This window comes from Mizuhopecten yessoensis, unplaced genomic scaffold (genome assembly GCF_002113885.1).
Source record: "Mizuhopecten yessoensis strain PY_sf001 unplaced genomic scaffold, ASM211388v2 scaffold6999, whole genome shotgun sequence".
Classification (NCBI taxonomy): Eukaryota; Metazoa; Mollusca; class Bivalvia; order Pectinida; family Pectinidae; genus Mizuhopecten; species Mizuhopecten yessoensis.
Window position 1 is genome coordinate 79,472 of NW_018406830.1, and position 21,864 is coordinate 101,335.

Here is a 21,864-nt window from a genome sequence, read left to right on the forward strand (position 1 = left end):
TCCATGATTCCTTGTTATGTATATATTTTTTTTAGGACTGATCGCAAAACCAAAATGGCCGACAGGCAGCCATCTTTAATTTGAAAGTTAAAGTTTGTAAGCACTATTTTTCAGGCTGTACTGGAGGGACCTTTTTCAAATCCTACATGAAGGTTTCCTATGATCCCCAGTTATGCATATCTTATTTTGGGACTGATCGCAAAACCAAGATGGCCGACAACCAGCCATCCTGAATTTGAGATTGAAAGTTTGTAAGCGCTATTTCTCATAAAGAATTAGAGGAATATTTCTCAAATTTCACATATTGGTCTCCCATCGTCCTTAGGAATGCATATCATTTTTTGGAACTGATCACAAAACCAAAATGGCCGACAGCCAGCCATTCTGAATTTGAGAATGAAAGTTTGTTAGCGCTATTTCTCAAAAGTATTTGAGGGATATTTCTCAAATTTCACATAAAGGGTCCCATCGTCCTTAGTTATGCATATCGTTTTATTGGACTGATCACAAGACCAAGATGGCCCATAGGCAGCCATCTTGAATTTGAGAGTTCAAGTTTGTTAATGCTGTATATATATTTGCCATAAGTTATTGGAAGGATCTTTCTCAAATTTCACATGAAGGTTCCCCATGATCCCTAGATATGCATATGTATCATGTTTTGGGACTGATCTCGAAACCAAAATGGCCGACAGGTAGACATCTTGAATTTGAGAGTGAGTTTGTTAGCACTATTTTTCAAAAAGTTCTGTAGGGGCCTTTCTTAAATTATATATGAAAGTTCCCATGGTTCCTAGTTACGCATATTCAATTTTGGGACAGATGGGAAAACCAAGATGGCCAATAGACAGCCATCTTGAATTTGAGAGTGGAAGATTGTTAGCGTTATTTCTCAGAATGTTCAGACGGGTTTTTTCTCAAATTTCGCATGAAGGTTCCAAATGGTTCCTAGTTCCGCATTTCGAATTTTGGGGATGATTGGAAAACTAAGATGTCTGGCAGGTGGTCATATTGAATTTGGGAGTAACAGGTGTTTACGTCATATCTTGGCTTGATGTGATAGTGTGATAGCTGCAGAGATAGACGATCAGTTCAGTCACTTCTTTACCTTTTCTTCGGCTAGTAATCGTGCTAAATGTTGGCCAGGTTCAGGCGTGGGGGACAAGGATGTGCAGGCTAACCTGCACGTGTAGTCTCCATTTGTACAATGTGACTTGCAGTTTCAAAACACAAATAAGTCAATCGACTAGTCATGTTTTCTGTACTTTACTAATATCAACGTGCATTATCTCAAGAATGTAAGTGTCTGATTCTCTTTCTGGACAAAGATGAGACTTACATTACTGTAAGTATTTTGCTAAAAGCACGAAATGGTGAATCTATTATTTCAGTTCATCTCTTGGAGCTGTGGTATAGAGTTTTTCATTTTACTTTTATATATCCGAAATAATGACATATGACCAAAACACAATATACAAACAAGTACTAATTGTAATGGAAGACAATTACAGAAGTCCCTCAAACTGCCCCTATAGTCGCAAAGATTCATCAGAAAAGGATCACAATCGCATAAAACACCTTCATACTAAATTTGAGTGAAATCGAACAATATCTGAATTTCGACCAATCTGAAGCCTCCATATGTTGGTATGGCAGCCAATCCTATGGTATAGTATGCGGTTGAATTCGAAGTCCCCTAATACCCCTATATACCACTTTTTATCAAAATCGAACAATATCTACCCTATAGTCACAAAGATGCATCAGAAAATGATCGCAATGCCTTTATACACCTAGATACTAAATTTGAGTGAAATCGAACAATTTCTAAATTGCGACCAATTAGAAGCCACTGGGTGGTTGCTATGGAAACGAAGGTATGCGATTGAATTTGCAGTCCTTTAATGCCCCTATATATCGATTGTCATCATAATCGAACACTATCTAAATTTCGACCAATCAGAAGCCTCTGTGTGGTTGATATGGCAACATCACCTATGCGGTTGAAATCGCAGTGACCTAATACGCATATATACCAATTTTCATTAAAATCGAACAATGTCTAAAATTGACCAATCAGAAGCCACCGTGTCGTTGCTATGGCAACGATCTGATCGGAATTTAAAACGCAATGTGCAGGCATCTCTGAGTTTACGTCCGGAAAGTTTCACGACGGAAGATATTGAAAGAATAATAAAAATACCAAAAACAATATGTCCCTCAAACTTCGTTTGGGGCACATAATAAGTAGGAAACGGAACAATAACAACAAGTCACCCGACTTCCATCGGGGTGACTTAATAATAAGTAAGAAACGGAACAATAACAACAAGTCACCCGACTTCGTTCGGGGTGACTTAATAATTCGGAGTAAAAACAATAAGTACCCAAACTTCGTTTGGGGTACTTAATAAGAGGAGTTGGAAAAAACTACAAATACTATTTTTTACAACACGTGCAATTACATAGGACTATAGATTATGCCTCACATTTCGTGCAATTATTGTAACCGGACCATCACCATAGTATAAGCTGAAATATGTTGTTTCATAATTATTGTAAAAGAAATAAAGTTTATCTTTAATTCCTGTACGTGTTGTAACGCTTTCTATAAAGTTACCTTTTAAATAATTGTTTTTTATTCTTACTTCAGAAACAGGAACAGAACCGTCAAGCACTTATTGTCGATATTGGAAGCAGCTGGGATTTTATATTAAAAGGAGAATTTTCCGAACCTTACTTCCAGGAGGTAATGATGTACCAGTAATCCAGTCTAGTTGTGCACTGAAGTTTTCAAACACCGATTGAATTTGTTTAATGATTGTATTTAGTATAGTTAATTGTTTAGTATCCCCTCGCAACGAAACAAAGTATGGAGCTCCAGTTAAAATGCAACTGAATTTGAAATTTGATATATTTTCAAGATTCCGTTTTCCCAGGTCCTTAGTTACCTGGGGCATTCCTAGGAAACTTTGGGTTCAACCAACTATTTTGGGCACAAGTCTCTAATGTTGGGGTTTATGGAAACACTAAACCTAGAGCCTGGTTAGCTGTTTTATCATACTTGTGATTCTGACAATATGTCACTGAGGACAATGATAGGTCAAAATCAACTTTAACGATCTTTATCTGATTTAAGGATCCCCGTACCTGGAAACTTTTTTCTGGCATGCCTTGATAAATCATTTGTAAAAGAAAATGATAGCTTCAAATTGCTTGCAGGATTTGTGTAAAAAAACATTAAAGATCAACTTAACCAAATAGCATCAAGAGTGTTCTGAGTGTAAACATTTCAGTGGGGCTGGACCGGGATACACAGTGGGGCTGGACCGGGATACAAACCCTGGACTTAAGATCGTTATACTATTGCTCTAACCAATTGAGCTACCTGGTCAATGGAAGTGTACTAGCCCAACTGTGCTACAGTTATATCCAATCGGAAGTTCAAGGGTGGTCACTGTATATACGAAAAACCACAGGACCCTTAATTTTCAAGACAATATGAATACAATATATAAAGATAAAGATGAAATAAAGAAAATATAATCAGTGTTCTGAGTGGGAAATATTCAGTGGGACTAAACTGGTGTCCTATAAAATATTTATTCCCATAAGATACCTATTCGGAAGACAGTTTGACAGGGATCCTTAAATGCATGGTGCCAAGTTTCTGAAGTTGGTGTACATTTTTTATTTCAGTTGGCCAATTATATTGCGGAAGAGAGATCCAAAGGGGCGATCTACCCGCTAACTCATCAAGTGTTCCCGCCAGCTCATCAAGTGTTCTCCTGGACTCAGTTCTGCACTCCGGAATCTGTAAGTACACTTCTATTGTAAGTACACTTCTATTGTAAGTTGTAAGTACACTCCGATTAGGTACATAATAATCAGCCCTTTTCCTTTTTGTTACTGTGTTTTGTTGTTGGTATACAATGTTTATGTCAAATTTTGAGACTTGCATGCATTCTTAAATTTACCCATTAACAGATCAGCAACTAGCTTTTATTGTAATTTTCTTAGTTGTTGAAAATAAACATGAACACAATGAGGTTATTGAGTCAGCTAGTCTAGTCACACATTCTCCTCTTTACATCCACATGTACGTGTAGGTCTTGTGCCTCGATATGTACTAAGTTAGAGCTATTTGTTCAGTTTGATAAGAAAGTTTGTCGGGAGTGGAGTACTACAGATTACCCATAATACTTCACTTTGTTGTTTTTGCATGTTGCCTTAAATGTAACACCTCTTCATTCAACACATGGTTCAGTCAATGTAAATAGTTTCATATTAAATTATTCTTTTGTTCCCACAACACACATTAAAGGACAACTTTTATTTTAGGTGAAGGTGGTTATATTGGGACAGGACCCATATCACGAACCAAACCAAGCTCATGGTATGTATAAAGTAGACTTTTGATGTATCTCTGTCTAAGCCTTATACAAGTCTACAGCCGAGTAGAATAGAACGTTATGTCACTTGTACATCGGAAAACTTGTCAACCCATTAGGAAAAGGAGTGAGTCTGATTATAGTACATAGTAAGAGTAACACGTTGGCTGTAGGGTAATAGAAATATCTAAATAGAAAATATAATGTACAAGTGTCCAAAGCTAAAAAAGTCTCTATAAACAGAGTTTGACTGCTCACATATACGTTTTTATGGTACTGCAAAAAACGGTGAAAAAGGTAGTTCTTTTAGAAGATCCCTTTTAGTGTAAGCACGAGTATTAGCATCTCTTGTTTGCCTCGGGTTGAGCTTTATAGTACATGACTTGTGTTTTCCAGGTCTGTGTTTCAGCGTACAAACAGGGGCGAAGATTCCACCAAGGTAAGAAAATACAGGCAAGATAGTATGAAGGACCAACTTCACACCACTGGTGAGTGGTCATATAGTTATGTCTCCCCTTTGAATGAAGGCAGGGGTCGAAATTAACACTAGTCCGCTAGTCCTGGACTAGTAGAAAATTCAGCAAGGACCAACTGGTCCTTTGGACTTGTGAAAATATTATTATGAAATAAGAATATCGCTTTTTAATTTTTCGAATACTGCTTTAAATAAGATACATTGCATAATAATTATAAAAACTTCCCTAAAATTTCACCATATTTTAAGGCAGTAGTTATTAATTAGTCCCCTACAGTCGATTATTTGATGTTTCGTGCTGTAGGTCGCGATGTTTCCTTATCAGAAAATCTTGGACTAGTTACATTGGTGAAGGACTAGTAAATAATCTATTCAACTAGTCTTGTGGAGTTCCATGCAAAACAAGTTAGTGTCTAACCCTAAAAGGGAGACAGATTGTATTAGTACCTGTAGTTGGTTCTTCTTGTTCTGGTTCTTCTAAAATAATCTTGTCCAGGCTGTAACTTTAAACCATTAAAGGTATCTTGATAAACCTACAGTATACCTGCATCATCCATAGACGATGTGCAGTGCACTGTCATTAGGTAATTGTGACCTTGACCCCAAGGTAAAAGGTCAAATATATGCATATTTTTCAGGAACATCTTGTCCGGGCTGTAACTTTTAAACCATTAAAGATGTCTTGATGAAACTTGAAGTATAACTGCATCACATACAGATGATGTGCAATGCAGTGTCATTAGATCACTTCGGCCTTTACTTCAAGGTCAAAGTTAAAAAAAGTCTTAGTATTCAAGTATATGTTAGCATTGTAAACTCTATCCTAGTATCATTTACGACTATGGGGTCAGTTTGTAGGACTTTTGTAATGGTCTCCATTAGAATTAGAATTTGTTCATATATATTATATGATTTAGCAGTAGGCTGGTTCCCTAATAATAAGGTCAAATAAGTGCGAAGTTAAAAATATCCTGATAAAACTTGCAGTAGATTTGCATCACCCAGAGACGATTTAGAGTGCACTGTCAATAGGTACCTGCGATCTTGACCTCAAGGTCAAAAGTCAAATAAATGCAAAGTTTTCAGGAATATCTTTTTGTTAGTATGCATGTGGTTGTTAAATTTGTTATTATATATAAAAAAAAATAAAAAATGCTCGTATATATGGTGCTTGGCACCGAGCCATTCATCATTGTACTTCTTTTTCTTTCTTTTGCTTCCTGTTTTTTTAATGTTTTTCCTCTTTTCTTTTTTTTTAAATTTGTTAATTGTTAAAGACATTTTTTTTACATAAATAAAAATTCCCAGTAGCATGATCATCATCATCATCATCATCATCATCATCATCATCATCATCATCATCATCATCATCATCATCATCATTCTCCTATCAATCCATCATCATCATCAACAACATCAATTTAAAATCATTATTATGAATGCCTCTTCATCATCATCATCATCATCATCATCAACCATACATCAATACTCATCCCACCATATATTCTGATAATCATACATAAACACACATTTATACACCTCACACACACATACATCACACTAACCTGCATACAACCACGCACACAGACATTCGCACAGAGAAAACAGACTAAGAGTGAGAGAGAGAGAGAGAGAGAGAGAGAGAGAGAGAGAGAGAGAGAGAGAGAGGTCCCATAATAATGCACATGTAAATAGTTTTACTTTATTCAGTGGTACATATGTAATTTAAAGAACTAAAGAAAAATGGCGAAGTCAAGGCTTGGGATCCAGGACAAAATACATATTTATAGGATGACAGGTTATATTTCCAGGATAGGTTTCCATTTTCTCCAAACAATTTCAAACTTCCTTCTTATGTAGCTGTTTTTACTATTGTTAATATAGTTCTGAACAAGGAAATGGTCTTTGATGACATTGATGAGTGCATTGAGACTCAAAGATTTGTGAAGACATCTAGTCTGATATATATAGTGTTTGATAAGAATTAAAATTTCATTATCAATAGTACTCGCTCGTGGTGATATTCCAAAAAGTAATGATTCTTTATCTATTAAAACAGGGATTAGAAGAATGTCACAAAGATTTTCAAGTCTCTGCAGTAGTCCCTGCACTTCTTGACATTCCCATAAACAATGAACTATAGTTTCCTTTTCCATATTACACAGATTACATAAGGGACTAGGATTTAAACTTGTTTTGAAAAGAAAAGTGTTAGTTACTAGAATATGGTGTATAATTCTAACTTGAAACCGCTGCAATTTTGATTTTTTTGTAACAGTAAATGGAATTCTAAGTATTTTCTGCCATATATATATATCAAACTCAGAGTCAAACTCCTCATTCCATTTCCTCACCCCAGTAGGTGTTGAAGCTGGTGTAATCAAGTTGTTATAGAAGTCTTTAGATCCTTTTTTATTCTTGAAGAATATTTCAAAAAGAAGAGGTATAAAAAGTTGGGATGATCTTTCTATCTGAATATCATATTTCCTAAGAAAACGCTTGGCTAATGAGACCAGTCCTTGGTACTGGAGAAAGTTTGTGTTAATTCGAAAACTATGAATAAATTCATTAAATGAATAAAAAGTCAAATTATTAGGGTTTTTTACAAGATCATTCACTGTAAATACTGATGTCTTAATTAAAAACAGTTTGGATAAAAAACAAAATTATTTCCTACTTGTCTATCTGTGTTATACCAGAGTGGAGTTTTTAAGACAGAATCTTGTCTAACTTCACTCATAGAACTAGAATTATTCAGTCTGTTAGATCCACATGTACGAATGTATTCTTTACCACAATTGTGCAACTTTTTTTACATCTATAATCAAATTTAAAAGCAAATTTCATTTTCCTGATGACTGAAGTACTCTTCTTACCCAACCTAACTTCAGGGAATCTATAAAAGCATGTACTTCAACCATTTTCAACCATCCATCTATATAATTTTTAATTACTACATCTTTTTTTTGTTTTATGAGGTTTGCCATTCCACAGGAAATCAAATAATAAGGAATTCAGCTTTGTAATATATCTTTCAGGTGGGTTTGGCAAGGTAATAGAAAGGTAATTAAGTTGAGAAATTAACAAAGACTTTATGATATTGATTTTACCTATTGGAGTCAGACTTCTCCTATTCCATATATTAATAAGAGATTTGAGTTTCACTTTTTTTTTATCAAAATTCATTCGCTTAAATCAACAGAAAAATCTTTTCCTAAAAAGGTGAACTTATCCTTCCCCCAAAGCAGATTCAGTTCAGCAGAAAGTTTCCTGACTATATTTTTCTACTGCCTATCCAACCTGAGTTTTGTTTGTATTGATATTTAGCCCGGAGACGATAGCCGCGTTGTATGTTAATAGGTATAGAAATGTTACCACCTTGATTAACCGAAGAAAATACATTATTATGTAAAGTTTTAACCTACTTTCTAATGTTTACCCCATAATTAAAATACTCTAATACCTTATCAATAAAACCCCATGAAACAGAATCAAATACTTTTTCAAAGTCTATCATAAGTAGCATAATTTTTCATTATCAGTATTTTCCCTTTTTAAAATCGTATTATTAGCTCACCTGCCCGAAGGGCAACTGAATTATGCCATGGTACGGCGTCCGTCGTCCGTGTGTCCGGCGTCAACTTTTTACTTTAAACACATTACTTTCAGTAACCAAAAGGCCTAGGATGATGATATTTGGTCAGTAGCATGCTGGAATCAAGTTTGTTCAAATAAATGACCTTCATCCATTTTCAAGGTCACTGGGGTCAAATATGTTAAAATATTTGAACGACTTCTTCTCAATAACCAAACAGCCCTGGATGATAATTTTTGGCCATGAGCGTGCTGGGATGAAGGGCTACCAAGTTTGTTCAAACAAATGATGTCACCCATTTTCAAGATCACAGGGGTCAAATTTGTTTAAAACCTTTAAACAACTTCTTCTGTATAACCAAGAGGCCTAAGGTGATGATATTTGGCCAGTAGCATGCTGGAATCAAGGGCTACCATGTTTGTTCAAATGAATGACCTTCATGCATTTTCAAGGTCACTGGGGTCAAATATGTTAAAATATTTGAACGACTTCTTCTCAATAACCAAACGGCCTGGATGATAATGTTGGCCAGGAGCGGGCTGGGATGAAGGGCTACTAAGTTTATTCAAACAAATGACGTCACCTATTTTCAAGGTCACAGTTGTCAAATTTGTTTAAAACCTTTAAACAACTTCTTCTGAATAACCAAGAGGCCTAAGGTGATGATATTTGGCCAGTAACATGCTGGAATCAAGGGCTACCAAGTTTGTTCAAACGAATGACCTTCATATATTTTCAAGGTCACAGGGGTCAAATAAGTTGAAAACCTTTAAACAACTTCTTCTCAATTACCAAACAGCCCTAGATAACAATATTTGGCCAGGAGCATGCTGGGATGAAGGGCTACCAAGTTTAATCAAACAATTGATCTTCACCCATTTTCAAGGTCACAGGGGTCAGATATGTTTAAAACTTTAAACAACTTCTCCTGAATACCCAAGAGGCCTAGAATAATGATATTTGAACTGTATCATGCTCAGATAAAGGGCTACCAAATATGTTCAAACAAACGACCTTCACCAATTTTCAAGTAAACAGGGGTCAAACATTTTGTTAGTAGCATGTTTGGATAAAGGGCTACCAAGTTTGTTCAAACAAATGATCTTCGCCCATTTTCAAGGTCACAGGGGTCAGATATGTTTAAAACCTTTCAACAACTTCTTCTCAATAACCAAAAGGACTTGGAGGATGATATCTTGCCAGGAGCATGCTGGGATGAAGGGCTACCAAGTTTAATCAAACAAATGATCTTCACCCATTTTCAAGGTCACAGGGGTCAGATATGTTTAAAACTTTAAACAACTTCTCCTGAATACCCAAGAGGCCTAGAATAATGATATTTGAACTGTATCATGCTCAGATAAAGGGTTACCAAATATGTTCAAACAAATGACCTTCACCAATTTTCAAAGTAACAGGGGTCAAACATAATAAAAAAAACTTTAAAAACTTCTTTTCAATAATCAAAAGGCCTAGGATGATGATATCTTGTTAGTAGCATGTTTGAATAAAGGGCTACCAAGTTTGTTCAAACAAACGACCTTCAACCATTTTTAAGGTAACAGGGGTTAAATATGTTTAAAACTTTTAAACAACTTCTCCTGAATATCCAAGAGGCATAGGCTAATGATATTTGGCCAGTAACATGCTGGGATGAAGGGACACCAAGTTTGTTCAAATGAATGACCTTCATCCATTTTCAAGGTCACAGGGGTCAAATATGTTTAAAACCTTTCAACAACTTCTTCTCAATAACCGAAAGGACCAAGGTAATGATACTTAGCCAGAAGTATTCTGGGACGGAAGGCTTTAAACTCTGTTCAACTTAATGTCCTTGTTCGACTTTCAAGGTCACATGCGTCATATGTTTAAATCATTAAATAGATTCAAATGAATCGAACACAGATATTTTGCCTGTAGTTGTATATTGTCCACTTTTATGATTACAAGTGTGAGATTAATACCATGTGAGCGATTCAGGCTCATTGGGCCTCTTGTTCTTTTAAATTTCCATCAGTTCCACAACTGAGTGATTTATTTCATTTTCCCTGTGTTGATATTAAGTGTTGCTACTGATATTTTAAAATCTATAATGAACAGCAAGAAACAAAAAAAATAAAGATGTAATCCATGCTCCCATCTCGTACTCTCCCCCTGGCTCCAGCCTGCAGCCCTCGCTGGATGGGTCATGCGCATGCACCTACAGTGCATATTTTCCCCTATTTCAAAAACGGGTACTAATTTTCTATTCCTGCATTAATCCCTGGTTACATAAATGTAAATAGGACTTTATGATATATAGTAGAGAAATAACACAGCCATCGGAGTTAATCAGGCGGCTCCGATGGCAGGAGTTTATGTAGAGGTATAATGTGTCAGTTTGGCTAATTAATAACTCCTAACTCATGCTACCATAGAAATTACCGGTAATGAATATGGATGGTATAACCTAGTAATGTGTGTAACACAATATAACACATGTAGTATGACTTGTGTGTATAAGGTCATGATATATGGGACAAATAGAGACTCTTAAAAGTAGAAAGGCTTACAAACTAATGGAGTCCTGGACTCAGCATTTTGATTTCAACTAAATATAGCTTGGTATCAAATTTGTTGTAACAAATTAAAATGAAGACCTCATATAAAACGCCTTGCTGTTGGAGACTACGCTGAACTATACATTATACATCAATAGATAGCAAGTGAGAGTATCGTTAACTGTGTTCAACTCATATCCTGTCAACTATTGATGGGCATTGTCATGCTATTGTTAAACTATGACACAGGATTATTGACAAGAAATGTAGGATTTCAAGGAATACCACAACTTGCATTAAAAATGCTTAACATGTGACAATTTGTATTGATTCCAGCTTAGAGAACATTTATAAGGAGTTGAAAAATGACATAGAGGGATTCCAACATCCTGGTCACGGCTGCCTGATTGGCTGGGCCGCACAAGGTAGGTACAATAACACCCTGATTGGCTGGGCTGAACAAGGTAGGTACAATAGCACACTGATTGGCTGGGCTGAACAAGGTCGGTACAATAACACACTGATTGGCTGGGCTGAACAAGGTAGGTACAATAACACACTGATTGGCTGGGCTGAACAAGGTAGGTATATTCTTAGCTCACCTGACCAAGGACATATAATTGTAACCAAATATAGACAAATAAAAGGTATATAAAGACAGATACAGTCATGCTAACGATATTGGCCTGGGGTCCAGCCCCACCCTGGATACCTTGCATCATGTCTTGGAAATGACCAAGATCTCGACCCTAAAATCACACATATATTTACCGGGCATGAAGAGAGTAGCCTTGCGTCCTACATTATGTACCTTGCCCCTTAACATATCCAGATGAGCATTATAAGCCATCTGGGCCTCTTATTTATTTCTATGGTAGTTTTTTTTATTATCTATATATCTCTATAGATGTAACAGATCTGATCACCAGTGATCATCAGAAAGCTAGCCATTCTGTTGTGTCTTTTGAGTTTTTGGGTCCTGGGTTTTAAACTTTGAATCCTGATAACTTATACACCATAAAGCGTAAAAAATGTTTTCAATATAAAATTAAAAGATAACATGCTATCTAATTGTGTGACATTTATGATTAAATGTGTTTGAAACCAAAGAATGTTTCAAAAAGTGAAAAAGGAAATAGGGAATATTTACCCAATCTGTAAGTGTTGTTTATCTTTTAGGTGTGCTGTTGTTAAACTCATGTCTGACGGTGGGGCATGGCCAAGCCAACTCCCACAGAAACAGAGGCTGGGAGAAATTCACAGATGCTGTCATATCATGGCTCAACAAAAACAGGACAGGACTGGTGTTCATACTGTGGGGGTCATACGCACAGAAAAAGGGATTGTGTATAGACAAGGTACACAATACTTCTAGACTACTGAAAATCTGAATATTTTTGATGGGGTAATATTTTGATTTATTGTTGTTTTGCTTATAAATCACCATACTTTGTATGTGTACTTTGCAGTGAAGATTTTACCTAGTTTAAAGTCAACTACAGGCTGCTTTCCCATGCAATTCATGTAGGAACAGGCTGTTGTAATATTTAGGTTGAAAAATACACTGGCTTGACAAAGTTGTGATTAATTGATAGAATCTCCCTCTACCTTGAAGGTGTGACAGAGAAATCTCCAACCAAAGGGGTAATTTATTTGGTTGTCTGATCTGAGGCTCTGCACTGGGTGTTGAAGATTTCTCTGTTACATCCGCATGGTAGGGCATGATTATTTGTTTCCCCATCAATCCAATATTATGTAACAGTAGTTTTCAGCATTTGTTATCTGCTTTTCCGGTAAAATCTGACTATTACATCATCTAATTCTTCCCGTGACATCATAGTATTGTTTCTTTCTGTTTGCAATCCGTCACATTCTAGGTCACAGGGATCAAATGTGCTGAAAAAACTTTAATGACTTATTCTGGAAACCAAAAGGCATTGGGTGATGATATATGACCAGTATATTACTGGGATAGGGGGCTTTCAAATTTGTTCAAATAAATAACCTTCAACCATATTCAAGGTCATAGGGGTCAGATGCTGATTTCATCTTTTACAGCTTCAGAATTTGACTTTATTACATACACTGCTGTTCTTTATTTCCTCAGCTGAAGCTTCTGTAATATTGAGTTGTATAAGTATTTCTGCCTTGTTAGTTTGTCTGATATCTTTACCAGACATTTGGGGCAACAGTTTACTTACTTCCGATGTATGTGAAACATTATTTTACTATCTTGACTGTACAGAGGATTCTGGTGTATGTGGAATACTATTTTGCCATCCTGTTCAGTACATCTTGCATGGTTCTTTTGAATTTCATATTGTAAGGTTGTTTATTCATGTACATCGAAAATACAATAAATACTATACAACAAGCTGCAGACTCTGAAATATGTTCTGTGAGAGCAACTTTATTTAGCTCACATAGTACATAGCAGTTCAATCTTTCATTAACATGAGACCTACTTAATGTTTAGCATGCTGCGATGCAGTGCTACACTGTTTGATTAAATGAATGACATTGACCCACTTTAAAGGTCACATGGGTCAAATGTGTTAAAGTCCTTATACAAATTCTGAATATTCGTAGTCAAGGTTTTTATTGACGACATTCATCTATGTCTAACCTTATGTTTGTCCTACCTCATCAGACTTATACACCTTTATTCAGACGAAACCAAGTACATCCGCTTCCCAAAATAAAATAAACCTTTTGAAGGTATTTGGAAAATTGGAAAAACACACATTGGAGAAATTAAGTCTGTTTATTAATGTGTCTTTCTTTAATTAAATTCAATAAATACATATGTATGCTTGTTAATTCCTCACCCTCTGTCCAGTCTTCTAATATTTAAATAATAATTATAATTTGAGGTTCTTATATACCGCTTTACCACAACCTAGTTCGTAAGTCGTCTCAAAGCGGTTCTCAAATTATTTTCTGATGTTATAGGGCCTTATAGGGCAACCAGACAATACCTTTCTCCAACCCATTGGGAGCATACAGCCGGTGCTGCCAAAGTAATTTATCAATAGGTTTTCTCTCCTGATAATGAAGTCGGAGTATTTTGTGGTATTGATCAGAATCCAAAAATATTATGAACAATGGTAAAAATCACCTTAATGTGCAAGTAGAAAAAGTCTTGTTCAGTTGTGTGACCGCACAACGCACCAAAAATAGTGCGCACATCGTCCACACATGGTGCTCACAACTGTGCTATTGAACAATCATTCGCCCTGTTGGTTGATCAATATACCATAATGAAAAAAATCGGAAGGCTCGTATGGAATAAGGAGCACTGTATATATAAATTTTGCATAATACTAATTAAGATTATGTTCAAATTGATAATGGGTGTTACACAGTATTACAGTGACTGTTAAACTGTTGAGAATGGGTTTTGCTCTCAGATAACAGAACAGATAAATAACATTTTGATGAGTGACCGGAGTTTTACCTGGCTCCCTGTGCCTGACATAGAGAGACGATATATGGTTCACCGTGTATACCGTTTGACTGCTAGAAAAGACAACGGGATGTATTTATTTGCATTCAGTTTGGTCTAGCTCCCTTTCACCCGGATGTTCACACCTTGGCGAGCTACGCAAGTGCCCTGGTGGGGAAAACTAAGGTTCAGGTAAACATGTACAAAGTGGCTATGTTTACCTGTATAGGGGACTGTGTCCATATGTATTATAATTTTACATGTGTCATTTTGGGTCGTTTAAAAAACACCAAAAAACAGTTCCAAATTGAAGAAATTATAGATTTAAAGATCAGCTTATATGTGTAGCTAGAATATAGAAACATATTTCAAAAATCAAATTTATAAGTTTGAACACAAAACCGTATATATTGTAAAGCCATTTCTCAATTTACACCAACCACGATTGTCATTCCACAACGTTCGTACATCGTCCGCACAAATGTGCGTTAGCGATAAGCGTCCAGATTTTTAACGTTCGCACACCGCACATCGTGTAACTTTTTGCGATCCCACAACTGTATATCTACTAGAAACTACACGAGGCCTGCTGAATATCATAATTTTAATGTGCATGTATATATAAGGATAAGAATACCGGACAAATGCATTTGCTCGTTGTCAAAAAGGGACAAAATCTGACTGACAACTGGCTGTCACACCACTGCTTAATTATTTTTATCCATGTAGGGTCGCGATCCTCTCCCATTTCAAACAACTGACAGAATCTGACTGGCTACTGGCTGTCACACCACTGCTTAATTCTTGCTGTCACACCACTGCTTAATGTTTTGACCTCTGTCGGGTCGCTATCCTTTCCCATTGCCAACGATTCACAGAATCTGACTGGCTACTGGCTGTCATACAACTGGTTACTTCTCCACCTCTACTGTCCTTCCCTGAGTGTCTGACTACTGTAGGGCCTCCACCCTCGCTAGGGCAGGGTTAAAGTCATGGTGCATTGTTTTTGTTTGTGCCGACTCCATGTAAGCTCTGATAGCCCGACGATTGTCACCCAAAGTTTGGTAGCAGATCCCTAGGAGTGTGTGCACTATCCAGTGTTTGTGTCCTCCCCGTAGATCATCATACTTTACCACTATCAGGTTATGCAGTGCTACTTCGCGTCCTCTAATGTTCCCAAGCTCATAAATGTAGCGGCACAGGAAGAATAGAAACACAGCATAGTGTAGTAGGAGGATAAAAAGGCCTGATGGACATTTTACTACCTCAGGATGAAGATGTAGAAGATGAAGTCATTCTTTTGAAAAGCCAATTGATTTTGTCAATGTTTTCTTAAGCTTTCAAATTAAATTATATCATTTTTCGCAGTATTTGTGTAAATATGATGCTTTTTGTTTCGATGGTAGATCTGTGAAACCTCCCGTGCAATATGATGGCTGTGACATCACTTGTCTACACATCTGTAGGGACTTCGGGTAGTTCCCTGTCAGGAAATGAAGTGTCGCTAAGTACAAAAGTTCAGTGCATGTTCCCATTGCGGCACAATAGGTGATCTGGTGTTTACACTTCCTTGTGATCTTGTACATGGTTTTATTGTTGGTAGAATCAGCTAAGTGATGCTGATAACTTTGCTGTGCCATTAAAGATATGTTCCTCAATGTATACGCATACGCGATTGCTTCCTCCAGCTCTGACTGTGATTTCATTGGTAAACTAATCGATGGTATCATTGAAGTAGATTGATTACAAAACAATGGCCATCCATAAAGATGTGTACGTCTCACCCATTCATTTGCAGCCCTAGGCCAACTGTTACAATGAAAACAGTGTATGAAATCTGATCTACCTCATGTACCCCCCTGTCCGCTAGAGTCACTTGGTAATCCCATGTCCCTATGTTTGTTGTCATTTTGTTCTCGAAAAATGTCGCTTGACACAAATGTAACATCCTCAGATTTAACAAATGAATTGTGTAGCACTGTGCTGCACATCTGTCCTGTTTGAACTAGTGGTAAGGCTACATACCCGGGTGGGCAGTCAGCCTCATTAAACTGCAATATAGTCGTGTCAGCACAAGCTGGAGGAACACTCTGTTCAGGGTAAATGACCACCACACGAGTGTCTATAAACATGATGTTAATATCTGAACTAGGCATGAAGATGCCCTCTGATGCACTCCCACATAGAAATGTACTGTTGCCCTGGCCACTGTTATGAATGTTGTGGCTTCACTTGTATATTTGTTGCATAAATAGATATTGTGAAATGTAGTCCAAGGCTGTAGCTTATTGACCACTCCGGTATTTAAGTTCACTACATTTTAGGGTCTATTAAGGCAGGTAGACACTGGTTATGCTCGTATACCGTGACCGAACTTTGAATTTCCACAATAGTTGTGTGTAGCTGTTTACATGTGTGTGTTTACAAACTGCGATGTCTGTGGACCAGGGTAAATTTAAGTATCTACCTGGTGAGGATATTGAATTACTGCTAATCATGTCTTGGTTATTCAGGTTATCTATTTAAAGCCATCGGGCCCATTACCAAAATAATAAAAAAAGAACCCAGCACTATTCTAACGATCTGATTAATACAAATTGTACTGGAGGGTTCCCTATTATGTATTGCTATTGTGTCACATCAGTTCTAGTGGAAACTATCAAAAACTTGATTGCAGGATACTTAAAATTGACATGAATTCCTTTTTCAGATGAAGCACTGTGTTCTACAAGGGGTCCATCCTTCACCACTGTCAGCTTATCGAGGCTTCTATGGTTGCAATCACTTCTCCATGTGTAATGCCGTCCTTGAAGCGAATGGAAAGACTCCCATAGACTGGACCTGGCTGCCCCAACAGTACTAGTTGAAAATAAATCATTGTTATTTTATTGATAAAAGTCATGTTTTCTTTATTATACATGCACTTAGAACTTTTCAAAAAACGTTTTGAAATGAATGTATATATATTTATCTTCAAGCATGATTTGATGAATGCTTATTTACACAGTGGGTCTCTGTTATGAACACTACCTTTTTAATTTTGCAAGGACAAAAATTCTCAATTAAATGATCTTTTCTTTGATATACGAGTTCTGAAATTAAAAGGAGAATAGGACAAGGTGTTCTTGAATGGAAAGAATCTTTCTCTTCATAGATGATACCTACCTTATAAATCTGTCAAATCTAAGTATTAACACATTCTAATACCTATATCTCAGAAGTGACAACAAAACAACAAGGCACACTAATGAGCGTAATCAAAACAAATAACTTTATATCACACAAAGAGATAGAATGTTGTCTTATGCGATCATGATGGCAACCATCAAACCTGCCCAGTCTTCATCAACCTGCTTGTTTGGAAACCCTGTTTTGAAAGTTGGTCCATCAGCGGGCAACATTTTTGATGGAAGTTATGATATTGGGAGCAAGCTCTTGAATGTGGAACCAGCTACAAAATACAAACACTGTTTAGTAGGGAAACAGGGATGTTGCTACCAAGAAATAGGTAGTTCATAGTTTTGTACAGTTTAAAAGCCAATGGCTTTTTTTGACTACATGATATTTTATTGTTAGATTTCTGAAAAGGACAAAATAAGGACATTTTCAGGTTCTTCTGAGAGTGAGGGCGGATGCTAGACTCAACATGACCAATGTCACCATAACGACTAGGCATGCCAAACGATACACATGCTATGACGCAGATAGGGCGAACAGTGATTACTACTAAGATACAGGAGGTTTAATGTCAGGGAACACGTCAGTACTGAGCACATCTTCCAAAAGTTGTATTACAAGGCAGCATTCAGAGTTCGGTGGAAGCGGACCCAAAATCCAACAATTCGGTTGGTTTATGTTTTACATCCTATTAACAGCTATGGTCATTTAAGGACGTGCCAGGTTTTGGTGGTGGAGGAAAGCCAGAGTTCCCGGAGAAAAACCACCGACCTACGGCCAGTAACTGGCGGCTGACCGGCATAGGCATCGAACCCGCGACCCAGTGGTGGAGGTCTACTGGTAGCAGAATGCCAGACGCTTTAATCACTTGGCCACCCCAACCCTTTCCAGTAGTGAAAATAGTGAAAATAGTAAAAATAGTGTTTGAAGAGGTCTTGGAAATCATATTGAGAACATCTTTGGTTGAAAGTTTGAAAATGGTTTATCGAAAATAGCGAACGGTTATAATGAAAGAAGAGTTTGAAGATGTCGGGGTTATGCGGATATTGGACAAGGAAAACAGGAGAGAAGGAAGTGCCATCACTGGAAATATTAGCATAGAACTTCAAAAGTACCGAGGAAGAAAGGGGAGGACATAGTCAATTGTTATCTCTACATAGGAGTTAAAAGTGCTGAAGAAACCAGAACGAATCGGGAAGTTTACCGTTTTTATAGCGTATCTGTATACTAGAGTTTACAAGAGCAGAATAAGAAAAGACAATAATTAACCAGACTAATACGAATAAACCGTTATAGAAAACATTTAAGAACTTCACTTGCTTGGTTGGAATACGCCACTTGAACATTACGATTCCAATATGAAGAGGGAACCGATATAGAAAGAAGCTAAGGGGCTGGTAAGAGTAGCATCAACGGAATCCTACACATGTCGTATAAGAAATGCCAGATATTTCATACCAACTATGACGATTGATGAAGGTATATTGTTAGAAGAGGTCTATGACGTTGGTAGCTGACGGATATATATTTTAGCAAACGGTGACTTACGGGAGGTATACATAATTACGTTCATTCTCCATCGTGCATCCATATTCTCCGAGCAAGCGCGAAGAAAGACAAAAAACGGGTATGTGAGTGCTTAGGTACAGACAAGTGGAAGGTATTGAAAACTATGGACCTATTATCTGACAAAAATGTAAACGGTCGTATAATAGAGGATTCAAGATAGGTACTGGCGTCTTTGGAGGCAATACTAATGTGGACGAGTATAGGATTAATTCTAACGAGTCACCGTGTGTGCACGAAAATTTCTGTCTGGTGCAGGGAGAGGGGACGTCATATATTTGGGGAAATTATCAACTTTGACTGACTGTTACTGAAGTAATCCTAACCTAGAGAACTGTTTGCTATTGACGGTACTAACACTTTTTTATCACATGATTCGCCTATAAACTCATGTAGTATGATCTATGGTGAAGTCACAGAATGATAATTCAATGATGTCATAGACTTCCGGGCTATTATATGATGACGTCAAATGGAGACAATAGGTACCAACAAGCAGACAGAATTTTAAACTGTAAAATTAAAGGATAAAAACAGCAAAGAATCATATTTCGCTTCCAAGACATGAGATTTACGTATCACGTTATTTTTTTTAATTCGTCAATATATATACTAGTCTGTATACCCCTTACATTTCTTTTCTACGACGATTTAAAATAGTTTGACTAGTATATAGACAGTCACAGAAAGAATACCTTTAAGTAATAAGTTAAGGTATGACACATCTACCACGATCACAGCCAGACACATATTAGACAGAAGTATGGCTAGTACACAACGTCAAGATGAGTTCCTCCTCTCTATTAGTTACTGCCCGGGAACTAATGTGGTATAAGTGCCCAAGGGAAAACATTCCCAGCTTTTTCCAAAAAGTGGATATACAAATTCTTGTAAAGAATAACAATGCAAAAACGGTAAATTTTAAAGACATCTGTAATTTGGAAACAATTCAATGACGTGTGGCGTTAAGTTAAATGCTATATATTCCGTTATATAAATGTCTCTATAAACTAGTATGTATAGGTAAATATAAGTATGAGCAAACGTGAAAACAGCGTATCGAATATCTCAGCCTGAATCGTCAATGATCAAACTCAGTAATCATCCACCAGTTCCTTCTTTATATTGACAGGGCAAGGTTCAATATCCTGTCCGATATCCAGACTTTTTTCGGCGTTTCCAGTTGTCTCTGTACTTTCATAATGTTTCTGGTTTGTTGCTGGTTCTGCAACGGAATTGGAGTCAAGCTGGATGGACTTTGCGTTTGTCAGATTAGCTGGGATTAGGTCGGTGATAACCGTTCCAGATTTGAGAGATTTTACAAAGTCATGTCCTACATCGATAACCAGCTTAGGAGAGGTAGCAAGGCCTTTATTTGATCCTGTGTTTATACACTCACTTGCTTGTTTATACAGATTACGCGACAAAACCTCTTCACCCACCCCTTTTTCAGGTGATGTAAGAAACACCACGTCTTCGAGGTAAGTTCCGGTTGGAATGTCACTGGAGGTTACGCAAGAACGTCCGTTTAGGAAATCGCGTCTGTAACGTTCCGTCCTCTTCTTTAGCGGCCTTGAATCCTCCGATTTATCTGGCGGACTGCCTTCTATGGTTACAGATTTAGCACTATCGCCAGATCCTATGTGAGTGGTTTCTTGTCCTAGATAAACAATATTAGATACAGTGGTTTGGGTCTGAGTACCCGAACTGAGGTCTAACGCTTGTAGAGTATTACTCTGACGTTGTAAATCTACCGCATCCCTCGAACTCTGTGGCATTTTACTCTGATGATATCCGTGGATATTGATGTTGGCATAGCCATCTGGGGTAAGCGCATCGCCAGTATTGACGTCATCGAGCACGTTTATTGCACTGCTTAACGAAGACGCAAAGCAAGATTCAGATGATGTACGGCGAGGCGCCTGACTTGACAGACTTCCACTCTGTGTATGATTGGTGGCCTGCGAGGCGTAGTGGTCCGCATTGTTAGAAATCTGGTCACACCAGACGCTAGTGCTGCTCGGGGGTGGGAAGCACGTGTTCAGATTTGTCTTGTCCTCTGCCTCGTTTTGCATCTTTGTATAATTCAAATACTTCTGCCAACTGAAGAAACAAAACCATGTGTTATAAATGTGTACAGAACACATACACGTGTATGCATACTGTATGTTTCGCCTATTTTTCAATAATGCAAAACACACATCAAATTAACATTTAGCCTCAATGTGATACATTAACACGATAACGGCAGAGCTTTCAGTTGCATTGCCAAAAACAAGTACATGCTTCCTACAGCGAAAGTATTCGTTTCAAAGAATATCATATTTGTTTAAAAAAGGACATAACAATAGTAGTGACACACTGTTCAGGGAGTAAAGACACTAGAACGGTAGTGACACACTGGTCAGGGAGTAAGAACATCACAATGGTAGTGACACGCTGTTCAGGGAGGTAAAGACACTACAATGGTAGTGACACACTGTTCAGAGAGTAAGAACATCACAATGGTAGTGACACACTGTTCAGGGAGGTAAAGACACTACAATGGTAGTGACACATTGTTCAGGGAGTAAGACCATTACAATGGTTGTGACACATGGTTCAGGGATTAAAGACACTACAATGGTAGCGACACACTGGTCAGGGAGTAAGAACATCACAATGGTAGTGACACA

The 21,864-nt window shown here is 37.3% G+C and overlaps 1 protein-coding gene across 1 annotated transcript in view; it reads left to right on the top strand.

Annotated features, from left to right (window-relative positions):
* Positions 1 to 17,334, top strand: part of LOC110452944 — a 65,487-nt gene extending 48,153 nt beyond the window's left edge. The window contains exons 8-14 of the mRNA XM_021501704.1: positions 2,654 to 2,749; positions 3,700 to 3,816; positions 4,342 to 4,396; positions 4,788 to 4,830; positions 11,338 to 11,426; positions 12,181 to 12,359; positions 17,157 to 17,334. Coding sequence (XP_021357379.1) covers positions 2,654 to 2,749; positions 3,700 to 3,816; positions 4,342 to 4,396; positions 4,788 to 4,830; positions 11,338 to 11,426; positions 12,181 to 12,359; positions 17,157 to 17,309 — 732 coding nt within the window. The 3' untranslated portion in view covers positions 17,310 to 17,334. The remainder of the gene's footprint in view (positions 1 to 2,653; positions 2,750 to 3,699; positions 3,817 to 4,341; positions 4,397 to 4,787; positions 4,831 to 11,337; positions 11,427 to 12,180; positions 12,360 to 17,156) is intronic.
* The last annotated feature ends 4,530 nt before the right edge of the window (positions 17,335 to 21,864 follow it).